Here is a 13,781-nt window from a genome sequence, read left to right as displayed (position 1 = left end):
AATTCTGTTTACATTATACATGCTTCCCTTAGGCAGTATCATTAGAAGACATAGCATACATTTACACTGCTATGCAGATGACACCCAGCTCTATCTGTCCATGAAGCCAGATAACACACACCAATTAGTTAAACTGCGGCAATGTCTTAAAGACATAAAGACCTGGATGGCCGCTAACTTTCTGCTTCTTAATTCAGATAAAACTGAGGTTATTGTACTCGGCCCTGAAAAGCCTAGAAATATGGTATCTAACCAGATTCTTACTCTGGATGGCATTACCTTGGCCTCCAGTAACACTGTGAGGAACCTTGGAGTCATTTTTGACCAGGACATGTCCTTCAATGCACATATTAAACAAATATGTAAGACTGCGTTCTTCCATTTGCGCAACATCTCTAAAATTAGAAATATCCTGTCTCAGAGTGACGCTGAAAAACTAGTTCATGCATTTATTACTTCCAGGCTGGACTACTGTAATTCATTATTATCAGGATGTCCAAAAAACTCACTGAAAAGCCTTCAGCTAATCCAAAATGCTGCAGCAAGAGTACTGACAGGGACTAGAAAGAGAGAGCATATTTCTCCTGTTTTGGCTTCTTGTTAGGAGAGACGGCATCCATCCCACTTTGGATGGAGCAGCTCTCATTTCTAGAAATATGTTTAAAAGTATATATTTATATTTAAAAGTAGAATGGGAGGGAGAGCCTTCAGTTTTCAGGCCCCTCTTCTGTGGAACCAGCTTCCAGTTTGGATTCAGGAGACAGACACTATCTCTACTTTCAAGATTAGGCTTAAAACTTTCCTTTTTGCTAAAGCATATAGTTAGGGCTGGACCAGGTGACCCTGAATCCTCCCTTAGTTATGCTGCAATAGACATAGGCTGCCGGGGGATTCCCATGATGCATTGAGTTTTTCCTTTCCAGTCACCTTTCTCACTCACTATGTATTAACAGACCTCTCTGCATTGAATCATATCTGTTATTAACCTCTGTCTCTCTTCCACAGCATGTCTTTTATCCTGTCTTCCTTCTCTCACCCCAACCGGTCGCAGCAGATGGCCGCCCCTCCCTGAGCCTGGTTCTGCCGGAGGTTTCTTCCTGTTAAAAGGGAGTTTTTCCTTCCCACTGTTGCCAAAGTGCTTGCTCATAGGGGGTCATATGATTGTTGGGTTTTTCTCTGTATCTATGAAGCGCCTTGAGGCGACTTATGTTGTGATTTGGCGCTATATAAATAAAATTGAATTGAATTGAATTGAATTATGTAGCCTGGGAAATGGTTAGCCACACAGGACACAATTACTTGGGTTCTTAATGTGTAGTTTTATTGTCAATGACGACTGAATAAACAAAAATGTCCTTTGACCTTTACTTTTGTCAAATACCGGCCATATGGACTTGTACTGAACATCGACAGCATGAGAGGTAACGTGGCAAAGTAACAGAATAACCGATTAAACAAAGATGCACCAATACAATACGAGGAATAAAGGAAATGAAATAAAATACAAAACACAAAAACACGGCAGTGGCCTCTGTCTGTGCAGAAAAAAAATACAAAGAGCTAAATCACACAAGGCTCCTTTAAAAAATGTGGAAGTGTTACATGCACTTACATATACAGTATATATATATACACAGGATATATATATATATATATATATATATATACAGGATATATATGTATATATATATACAGGATATATATGTATATATATATATATATATATATATATATATATATATATATATATATATATATATATATATATATATATATGTGTATATATATATATATATATATATTGTTGGGAAGGTTACTTTTAAAATGTATTCCATTACAGAATACAGAATTCATCCCCCAAAATGTATTCTGTAACGTATTCCGTTACGTTACTCAATGACAGTAACGTATTCTGAATACTTTGGATTACTTAATATATTATCATGCTTTTATAATATATCAATATATATATTATATATATATCAATAATATATTATCATGTACTGTGCTGTGTGATTTATTACTGTTACTGAAGGTCCGCGACTCCGAACTGTAGTAAAGGGACCTCTGACTAATATGGCGGGGTCCCTGTCGGCTCGTAGCCGAAAAATAGCTTTACTTTGTTGTGTGGGTCAACTTTTCTTGCGAGAGACAGAGAGAGGCGTTGAAAGACTGCTCCAACGGAACTTATTGTTTTCGGAGGAAAACACGAACACGGTGTACAGTCGAGTCTTAATAGCTTACTTACAACTGGGCTCGTCAGGCACTCTTCTTGGCTGCAGTGGTTATTATTATATTTACATGCTTCCAGCTCCCGTTTTTCCTCGATGACAACTCGTACCTTTCCACTACCCTTTTTCTCCCTCCTCGCGCTCACAGACCCATAACGTGTATGGCAGTCCATTCTCCCTGCAACACGGACTACACTGCCCATGATGCTACATTCTTTAGAGCTATGCTTGTAGCATTCTGCCTGTTAGCTAAGCACAACAACAACAACAACAACGAAAAGGCGCTCTCTCACCCAGGAAACACACAGTCGCAGAGAGAGAGAGAGAGAGAGAGAGAGAGAGAGAGAGAGAGCGTCGCCCTGTAACCATGGCAACCGTAACGCTGCCACCTGGAACAACAGAGCGTAGCTGTCAAACAAAACCCAAACAGTCCTGACCCGCGACAATATGAAACAGGAAAGTACCGCAGTGTAATCCATTTATTTCAACAAAGTAACTGTATTCTAAATACCACCTTTTTAAACGGTAACTGTAACGGAATACAGTTACTCATATTTTGTATTTTAAATACGTAACGGCGGTACATGTATTCCGTTACTCCCCAACACTGTATATATATATACAGTGGGGCAAAAAAGTATTTAGTCAGCCACCGATTGTGCAAGTTCCCCCACCTAAAATGATGACAGAGGTCAGTAATTTGCACCAGAGGTACACTTCAACTGTGAGAGACAGAATGTGAAAAAAAAATCCATGAATCCACATGGTAGGATTTGTAAAGAATTTATTCGTAAATTAGGGTGGAAAATAAGTATTTGGTCAATAACAAAAATACAACTCAATACTTTGTAACATAACCTTTGTTGGCAATAACAGAGGTCAAACGTTTACTATAGGTCTTTACCAGGTTTGCACACACAGTAGCTGGTATTTTGGCCCATTCCTCCTGCAGATCTTCTCGAGAGCAGTGATGTTTTGGGGCTGTCGCCGAGCAACACGGACTTTCAACTCCCGCCACAGATTTTCTATGGGGTTGAGGTCTGGAGACTGGCTAGGCCACTCCAGGACTTTCAAATGCTTCTTACGGAGCCACTCCTTTGTTGCCCGGGCGGTGTGTTTTGGATCATTGTCATGTTGGAAGACCCAGCCTCGTTTCATCTTCAAAGTTCTCACTGATGGAAGGAGGTTTCGGCATAAAATCTCACGATACATGGCCCCATTCATTCTGTCCTTAACACGGATCAGTCGTCCTGTCCCCTTGGCAGAAAAACAGCCCCATAGCATGATGTTTCCACCCCCATGCTTCACAGTAGGTATGGTGTTCTTGGGATGCAACTCAGTATTCTTCGTCCTCCAAACACGACGAGTTGAGTTTATACCAAAAAGTTCTACTTTGGTTTCATCTGACCACATGACATTCTCCCAATCCTCTGCTGTATCATCCATGTGCTCACTGGCAAACTTCAGATGGGCCTGGACATGCACTGGCTTCAGCAGCGGAACACGTCTGGCACTGCGGGATTTGATTCCCTGCCGTTGTAGTGTGTTACTGATGGTGACCTTTGTTACTTTGGTCCCAGCTCTCTGCAGGTCATTCACCAGGTCCCCCCGTGCGGTTCTGGGATCTTTGCTCACCGTTCTCATGATCATTTTGACCCCACGGGATGAGATCTTGCGTGGAGCCCCAGATCGTGGGAGATTATCAGTGGTCTTGTATGTCTTCCATTTTCTGATGATTGCTCCCACAATTGATTTTTTCACACCAAGCTGCTTGCCTATTGTAGATTCACTCTTCCCAGTCTGGTGCAGGTCTACAACACTTTTCCTGGTGTCCTTCGAAAGCTCTTTGGTCTTGGCCATGGCGGAGTTTGGAGTCTGACTGTTTGAGGCTGTGGACAGGTGTCTTTTATACAGATGATGAGTTCAAACAGGTGCCATTCATACAGGTAACGAGTGGGGGACAGAAAAGCGTCTTACAGAAGACGTTACAGGTCTGTGAGAGCCAGAGATTTTCCATGTTTGAGGTGACCAAATACTTATTTTCCACCCTAATAATAAATAAATTCTTTACAAATCCTACCATGTGAATTCATGGATTTTTTTTTCACATTCTGTCTCTCACAGTTGAAGTGTACCTCTGGTGCAAATTACTGACCTCTGTCATCATTTTAAGTGGGGGAACTTGCACAATCGGTGGCTGACTAAATACTTTTTTGCCCCACTGTATATATATATATATATATATATATATATATATATATATATATATATATATATATATATATATATATACACACACACACACACACACTCAGCACGCCCCTGCGGGCAGGTACTCTGAGAGGGTACAAGATGACAACTTTGGAATTCTACTAGAAACAGTCGATCATATTTGTTTGTCAAAGCTGAATTCAGGGCAAACTACGCTAAATTAGCGTTTTTAGCTAGCAGCTACAATAAGCATAAAAGTTACCTTACGGTTATCATTTGTTAACATGACGCTTATTCTTATACGTGTAATACATTTATTATTAACCTGAGAGTTTATCCGCTGGTCATTCGACATGACGAATGACTTCTGAAGTCTTAATTCAGCTCAAGACGCTGTAGATTCCCGTCAGTAACACTTTCGGTCCACTAGTAAAACGTAGTTCTATTAATCTGCGCTTGAACCGGAACCGGATGTAAGTTCCAAAAAACTGAATTTTGGAACTGAAATTGAATTGTAGAACTGAAATTGAATGGTGAGAAGTGAAACTGAAATTATTCGAGAACTGAATTTTTAAAGGATAAAATGCAGTTTCAAAGCATATCAATTCATTTTCAAAATAGAAAATTCAATTTCAATTTAGTGATGATCATTTTCAAACCATAAATTCAATTTCAAATTAGACTAATTCAAATTCAGTTTTCAAAAGCATTTATTCAAGTTACAATTCAGATTCAATCAGAGCAATTCAAATTCAAATTTAACTTATTCAAATTCAGTTTCTGATGGCACAGATTTCTGCCCATAGTGCAGCCTGTTTTGCTGCTTGATCTGCAAAATTATTTCCTTTTGTGACAATAAAATTGTCTTTTTTGATATGCTGCACATTTGCAAAGTGCCAATTGTTTTGGCAAGGTGATCACTTCTAATAAGATTTTTAATAAGCTGCCGTGTTCCACTGGGTTACCTGTAGAGGTGACCGTACATCTGTTATGCCAAATTTTTGCAAAGTGGTGCACTGCTGAAAGAACAAACTGGCTGCCAGTGTATATATTTATATTTTGGCCTGTGTGCAATTCATATGCACATATGACTGCATACGTGCAGCTGACTCTTTTACTGCCTCTGCTGTGGCTACACAGGCTTGCACATGCAGGCAGGCCTGACGCAACAGAGTCTAATTTACACAAGTCTAAATTTCACTAATGATGCTAACGAGCGTTGTTTTTCTCCAAATGCCTGTGTTATCACAACTTTCATATAACCTGCTCCTCTATCTACACGTAAGTAGAAAGGCTTATCATAGTCAGGCAGTGCTAAAACTGTATCTGTCTGTAATGCCTATTTTTAAATTACTGAATGCTTCTTCTTCTTTCTTCTCTATAGATGCAACATTACATTTTCACTTAAGGCATTTGTAGATAATTTCTAGTTTTTCAAAGAATTCACACATCTCACACATCTTACATATTTCAAACTTTGAAGTTAGAGTTTTTTACATATAAACACCCAGCACGCCCCTGCGGGCGGTTTATCCTTCAAGCTCGGGTCCTCTACCAGAGGCCTGGGAGCTTGAGGGTCCTGCGCAGTATCTTAGCTGTTCCCAGGACTGCGCTCTTCTGGACAGAGATCTCCGATGTTATTCCTGGGATCTGCTGGAGCCACTCGCCTAGCTTGGGAGTCACCGCACCTAGTGCTCCGATTACCACGGGGACCACCATTACCTTCACCCTCCACATCCTCTCGAGCTCTTCTCTGAGCCCTTGGTATTTCTCCAGCTTCTCGTGTTCCTTCTTCCTGATATTGCTGTCATTCGGAACCGCTACATCGATCACTACGGCCGTCTTCTTCTGTTTGTCTACCACCACTATGTCCGGTTGGTTAGCCACCACCATTTTGTCCGTCTGTATCTGGAAGTCCCACAGGATCTTAGCTCGGTCATTCTCCACCACCCTTGGGGGCATCTCCCATTTTGACCTCGGGACTTCCAGGTTATACTCAGCACAGATGTTCCTGTACACTATGCCGGCCACTTGGTTATGGCGTTCCATGTATGCCTTGCCTGCTAGCATCTTGCACCCTGCTGTTATGTGCTGGATTGTCTCTGGGGCATCTTTACACAGCCTGCACCTGGGGTCTTGCCTGGTGTGATAGACCCCAGCCTCTATGGATCTTGTACTCAGAGCTTGTTCTTGTGCTGCCATGATTAGTGCCTCTGTGCTGTCTTTCAGTCCAGCTTTGTCCAGCCACTGGTAGGATTTCTGGATATCAGCCACCTCCTCTATCTGCCGGTGGTACATACCGTGCAGGGGCCTGTCCTTCCATGATGGTTCCTCGCCTGCCTCCACTTTCTTGGGTTTCTGCTGCCTGAGGAATTCACTGAGCACTCGGTCAGTTGGGGCCATCTTCCCAATGTATTCTTGGATGTTTGTTGTCTCATCCTGGACTGTGGTGCTGACACTCACCAGTCCCCGGCCCCCTTCCTTCCGCTTAGCGTACAGCCTCAGGGTGCTGGACTTGGGGTGAAACCCTCCATGCATGGTAAGGAGCTTTCTTGTCTTTATGTCAGTGGCTTCTATCTCCTCCTTTGGCCAGCCTATTACCCCAGCAGGGTACCTGATCACAGGCAGGGCGTAGGTGTTGATGGCCCGGATCTTGTTCTTACCATTCAGCTGACTCCTCAGGACTTGCCTGACCCTCTGCAGGTACTTGGTGGTTGCAGCCTTTCTAGCGGCCTCTTCATGGTTCCCATTTGCCTGCGGGATCCCCAGGTACTTGTAACTGTCCTCTATGTCTGCAATGTTGCCTTCTGGTAGTTCAATCCCCTCAGTTCTGACTACCTTCCCTCTCTTTGTTACCATCCGACTACACTTCTCCAGTCCGAACGACATTCCAATGTCATTGCTGTATAGCCTGGTAGTGTGGATCAGTGAATCGATGTCTCGTTCACTCTTGGCATACAGCTTGATGTCATCCATGTACAGGAGGTGGCTGACAACTGCTCCGTTCCGTAGTCGGTATCCGTAGCCAGTCTTGTTAATGATCTCACTGAGGGGGTTCAGGCCTATGCAGAACAGCAGTGGGGACAGAGCATCTCCTTGGTAGATCCCGCACTTGATGGTGACTTGTGCTATGGGCTTGGAGTTGGCCTCTAGTGTTGTACGCCACATCCCCATTGAGTTCCTGATGAAGGCTCTTAGGGTCCCATTGATCTTGTACAATTCTAGGCATTCCAGTATCCAGCTGTGGGGCATTGAGTCATAGGCCTTCTTGTAATCAATCCAGGCAGTGCACAGGTTGGTCAGTTGGTCATCCTCTCGAGCTCTTCTCTAAGCCCTTGGTATTTCTCCAGCTTCTCGTGTTCCTTCTGCCTGATATTGCTGTCATTCGGAACCGCTACATCGATCACTACGGCCGTCTTCTTCTGTTTGTCTACCACCACTATGTCTGGTTGGTTAGCCACCACCATTTTGTCCGTCTGTATCTGGAAGTCCCACAGGATCTTAGCTCGCTCATTCTCCACCACCCTTGGGGGCATCTCCCATTTTGACCTTGGGACTTCCAGGTTATACTCGGCACAGATGTTCCTGTACACTATGCCGGCCACTTGGTTATGGCGTTCCATGTATGCCTTGCCTGCTAGCATCTTGCACCCTGCTGTTATGTGCTGGATTGTCTCTGGGGCATCTTTACACAGCCTGCACCTGGGGTCTTGCCTAGTGTAATAGACCCCAGCCTCTATGGATCTTGTACTCAGAGCTTGTTCTTGTGCTGCCATGATTAGTGCCTCTGTGCTGTCTTTCAGTCCAGCTTTGTCCAGCCACAGGTAGGATTTCTGGATATCAGCCACCTCCTCTATCTGCCGGTGGTACATACCGTGCAGGGCCCTGTCCTTCCATGATGGTTCCTCGTCTCCCTCCTCTTTCTTGGGTTTCTGCTGCCTGAGGAATTCACTGAGCACTCGGTCATTTGGGGCCATCTTCCCAATGTATTCTTGGATGTTCGTTGTCTCATCCTGGATTGTGGTGCCGACACTCACCAGTCCCCGGCCCCCTTCCTTCCGCTTAGCGTACAGCCTCAGGGTGCTGGACTTGGGGTGAAACCCTCCATGCATGGTAAGGAGCTTTCTTGTCTTGATGTCAGCGTCTTCTATCTCCTCCTTTGGCCAGCCTATTACCCCAGCAGGGTACCTGATCACGGGCAGGGCGTACGTGTTGATGGCCCGGATCTTGTTCTTACCGTTCAGCTGACTCCTCAGGACTTGCCTGACCCTCTGCAGGTACTTGGTGGTTGCAGCCTTTCTAGCGGCCTCTTCATGGTTCCCATTCGCCTGCGGGATCCCCAGGTACTTGTAACTGTCCTCTATGTCTGCAATGTTGCCTTCTGGTAGTTCAATCCCCTCAGTTCTGACTACCTTCCCTCTCTTTGTTACCATCCGACTACACTTCTCCAGTCCGAACGACATTCCAATGTCATTGCTGTATAGCCTGGTAGTGTGGATCAGTGAATCGATGTCTCGTTCACTCTTGGCATACAGCTTGATGTCATCCATGTACAGGAGGTGGCTGACAATTGCTCCGTTCCGTAGTCGGTATCCGTAGCCAGTCTTGTTAATGATCTCACTGAGGGGGTTCAGGCCTATGCAGAACAGCAGTGGGGACAGAGCATCTCCTTGGTAGATCCCACACTTGATGGTGACTTGTGCTATGGGCTTGGAGTTGGCCTCTAGTGTTGTACGCCATATCCCCATTGAGTTCCTGATGAAGGCTCTTAGGGTCCTGTTGATCTTGTACAATTCTAGGCATTCCAGTATCCAGCTGTGGAGCATTGAGTCATAGGCCTTCTTGTAATCAATCCAGGCAGTGCACAGGTTGGTCAGTCTGGTCTTGCAGTCTCGGCTGACTGTTCTGTCTACCAGTAGCTGGTGTTTTGCGCCTCTGGTATTCTTGCCAATTCCTTTCTGTGCCCCACTCATGTATTGACCCATGTGCCTGTTCATCTTAGCCGATATGATGCCTGACAGGAGCTTCCATGTAGTACTGAGGCAGGTTATTGGTCGGTAGTTGGATGGGACCGGTCCCTTCTTGGGGTCCTTGGGGATCAGGACTGTTCGACCTTCGGTTAGCCATTCCGGGTGTCTCTCGTTAACTAGCAGCTGGTTCATTTGTGCTGCCAGACGCTCGTGGAGTGCAGTCAGCTTCTTCAGCCAGTAGACGTGAACCATGTCGGGCCCTGGTGCTGTCCAACTCTTCATACTGGAGACCCTTTCTTGGATATCTGCCACTGTGATGGTTACTGGACCCTGTTCAGGGAGGTCGCTATGGTCTGCCCTCAGATCCACTAGCCACTGTTATGGGTTGCGTCCTTCTCCCATATGCTCTTCCAGTATTGCTTCGTCTCCTGCCTTGGTGGTGCTGTTCTCTTATTGTTCCCTTGCCACTGAGAGTACACCATTCATGTAGCCCCTTCCGCCAGGGTTACTTGCGTAGTAGCATTCCAACAACACCCTGTTTTCGTCTCTTGCCCACCGATGCCTTCTTGTTCCAGTAGCCCACTTGTCGTCAGGGTGCCCTGGTTCCTCAACACCTGACGCGGACCTTGTTGATCCGGGCGACGTCCGAGCTGGCATGCCTTCATATTTATCTGTCTCGCTCATGTCTGCGGTAGGCTCGCTTAGCATAGGGGGTCTAGTCTTAGGACCCTTACTGGATACAGACGCCCCAGGCAGGAATCGAACTTGCAATCCTCTGGGACATGATGTTAGGGCCAAGTTTTGTTTTTTTACCTGTTTACTAAAACATATTTCAATTATAGTTATATAATGGAAATGGGTATAATGTGTAGACTCTCACTTTTTATTTGAGGGTATCCACATTCGAATTGGATGAAGGGTTTACTCGTTCCAGCTCCCGAACATGTGCTACCCTCTGTTTAAAGGGACCAAACCTAATTGGATATTTGACTCAAAGGCTCTTCCGTGGGCTGGTGTGCGCATTTTCTTCTTTATGTCATTATCAATTAAACAGATAAAAGGCCTGGAGTTGATTTAAGATCAACGATCGCAGTGGAGTGATCGTAGCTCAAGAGTTGGGTGTTCGCCTTGTAATCGGAAGGTTGCCGGTTCAAGCCCCGGCTTGGACAGTCTCGGTCGTTGTGTCCTTGGGCAAGACACTTCACCTGTTGCCTACTGGTGGTGGTCAGAGGGCCCGGTGGCGCCAGTGTCCGGCAGCCTCGCTTCTGTCAGTGCGCCCCAGGGTGGCTGTGGCTACAATGTAGCTTGCCAACGCCTGTGTGTGAATGGGTGGATGACTGGATATGTAAAGCGCTTTGGGGTCCTTAGGGACTAGTAAAGCGCTATATAAATACAGGCCATTTACCATAAGATGTGATGCTTGTATTTGGAAGATTTTGCTGTGAACAGACAACAAAGGAACTCTCCATGCAGGTGAAACATAACCCTGCATAACCCTGTACATTTTATATATATCTCCGTACATTTTTTTAAAAACATTTTTCAATCTTCAATTTTCTATACATATTCTGTACATTGTTAACTGTATATACCTATATATATGAACTTCGGTTGCTTATGTTTATAGGACCACCCAGTGTCTTCCTTTTATATTTTATTTTCCCTTGCTGTAAGAGCTCTGTAACACTGAAATTTCTCATCCGTGGGATAACAAAGGTTTATTCTATTCTATTCTATTCTATTCTATTCTATTCTATTCTATTCTATTCTAACAAGCCATCCTTAAGTTTCAAAAACAGAAAAAACAAAACAGAGAAATTGTTACAATATTAGTTTTTTGGCACATCCTTAGAAAGAAAGAAAGTACTACCACACTAGTGGTGAATGATCGCAGAATCATTTCCATGTTGACGAGATATCCCTTCACAGCAGCCAACCAAGTAAAAAACACTCTCCAGGAGGTGGGCGTAGCAATATCCAAGTCTACGATAAAGGGAACACAGCATGAAATTAAATACAGAGTGGTCATCTTATGTATGGACACATACAATGGCTAAGCCACCAAGCAATTGGAGTCCTTCAAGGCCAAGAGCAGCTTGCGATCGGAGAGCCTCAATTGAAAATTGAACAGACATCATAAGAAGAAAGATTAGTTTCTGGCTTACTATAAGCAGATGAGTCTGCTGTCTATTTAAGTATTGGTTATTGGTTCAGAGTCCCCCCGATTGAAATTAAAACCTTGTTATTCTATAAAATAACTAATTTGTACATTATAATTTCTATCAAATAGAAAAACTTTAGTTGCCCTGTTTGTGATCTGTTCTTCTGCCTTGGAAGTATGAAAGAAAGAGGGAGGCATGGGTGTCAGAATGGCCGTAACTACTTCGGTACCTGATACACTGGTGTATAAGGAAGATAATCACTCGTGGGATTTGATCAATCCACTGATCATTCTATTGAGAGATACGGAGCCAGCGAGGAAGAGAGGTGGTTTAGTCACATGCAAGTATTTTGAGTTGATTTTGGTCAGTCGGGTGGGTTTGCTAGGTTTCTGTTCTTGTTGTTTGCTTTTGTTTTGTGTGTGTTTATTTTTATCTGTAAACGTGAGAAAATGTTTTAACAAAACAACAATCACATTTTCATAATATAAGTATCATTAAATTACTTTAGAAAGACTACCATTTTACGCTTTAAATGTAATCAGTTTATTCTTTTTAGGTGATAGTCTGGGGGACCCAGGGATCTCCCAGAAAGGAAACAGACTTGGCCATTGCACCGTGGAACAAATTCTTTTTTTAAATAAAAACCAAACAGGATAACCTTAAATGCATATTTTCTTTACTTTACGAGTTTATAAGCATTTTCCCTTTCCAGTTCACAATTAATTCTACCCCTAGGTGAAAAATATGTGAAGGAAAATTGGCTTAATACAATATTATTGTTTTTACCAACATCAAGCAAAGAGCAACCACACCATGGTACATGTTTAGCTAAAAAAGTTTATTGATCAAATGTATTTATTAAACAAATAGAAAAAAACCAGCCAAAAAAAATACATGTTCAAAGCAACACAACGTTAGCCCGGTATAAGACAGAATTGTGAAGTCCACTCTGTAGAGTGGGCAGTCATAATGAAGCAGTACACTTTAATTTCTACATTCAAGACGTTCTTCATATTTTTGGCCACCAGATGTCACCAGACAGGACTATCTTGAAACGCTTCGATTAATGAACCTTAATGAAGCTTCAATGCTTCAGAAAGCTTCGTTTGGCCATCACTAGTTCTAGTTCAAGCAATCCAAATACAATGTTCTCCTATGGCCTATTCCATTCAATTGAGAAGACTAAACATTACCATCATAATCATTTACTTATGATGCTCCTCTTTACCAGCAATAAAACACGCTTCTAAGATATAGCTCTTACATTTTACAACAACACATATAACTCTCAAGCAAACAAATCCTTGACTTTATTAAACTACAACCCCCCCCCCCCAACTACCCCCTCGCCTGGTCCCTTCCTGTGACATCAGAACTAAATAGGAACCTATAAATACAGGAAGTGAGACAGCACTTCCTCCTTTTGCTCCTGGAACACAGGTAAGTAAGGGGAGTTCAACCAAAGTAAACTAGGCAAACTAACAGTTGGAATAAATAAAATGTTAACTTAACAAACTATCAAAGTTGAAACGTTTGTGTCTGTGTGTACCTGTTCGTCTGTGTCTATATGTCTCCATCGCACTGGCAACATCTCAAGCCCTCTAACGGTGTGTTCACACCGAACGCGATGGACGCGAATAAAACGCCCCAAACGCCCCTAATTTGACGCGTGTACATTCGCGTCTCAACGCGTGTCCAAGAAAAATCCATCGCGCGTCAAAATATGATATTTTGACGCGCGTGAACCGGAAATGTGGGAGGAATGTGGGAGGGAGTTGTGCCAGACCGGTATCTTTGCAAGATGGCAGCTATCGAGCTAGCACTTGAAGAGAGAATCTCCCTTCTCTATGTACTGTGGAGAGCAGAGCAGCAGCGTAACAGACGTCCTCGCCGTACCTGGGTCCATCAGGTCCTCCAGAGGCATGAGCAGTTTGGTGAGTTTCACCACTTGCTCCAGGAGCTGCGCCTGGATGACGGCCGATTCCAGCGCTATCACCGTTGGCCAGTTTGAGGACCTGCTTTCCCTCATCGGTCCCTAGACACCAACTACAGACGCTCAATCCCACCTGCAGAGCGCCTGTCCATCTGCCTGAGGTTAGTAAAACTATTTAATACGGTAGTCCTTTATTGATATCTGTGCTAATATGCTAATCCATCCAGTTATACACTGCTAACATGGATGTGCTATGCTAACAGTGAATGCTGTC

The 13,781-nt window shown here is 43.8% G+C and overlaps 1 protein-coding gene across 1 annotated transcript in view; it reads right to left on the bottom strand.

Moving 5' to 3' along the window:
• Positions 1-10,156, bottom strand: part of LOC308384236 (uncharacterized protein) — a 352,712-nt gene extending 342,556 nt beyond the window's left edge. The window contains exon 1 of the mRNA XM_080862697.1: positions 10,038-10,156. Coding sequence (XP_080718823.1) covers positions 10,038-10,120 — 83 coding nt within the window. The 5' untranslated portion in view covers positions 10,121-10,156. The remainder of the gene's footprint in view (positions 1-10,037) is intronic.
• Positions 10,157-13,781: the final 3,625 nt, after the last annotated feature.

This window comes from Rhamphochromis sp. 'chilingali' (genome assembly GCF_963969265.1).
Source record: "Rhamphochromis sp. 'chilingali' genome assembly, chromosome: 17".
In the NCBI taxonomy this organism is placed as follows: Eukaryota; Metazoa; Chordata; class Actinopteri; order Cichliformes; family Cichlidae; genus Rhamphochromis; species Rhamphochromis sp. 'chilingali'.
This window is presented reverse-complemented; position numbering and strand designations above follow the sequence as displayed.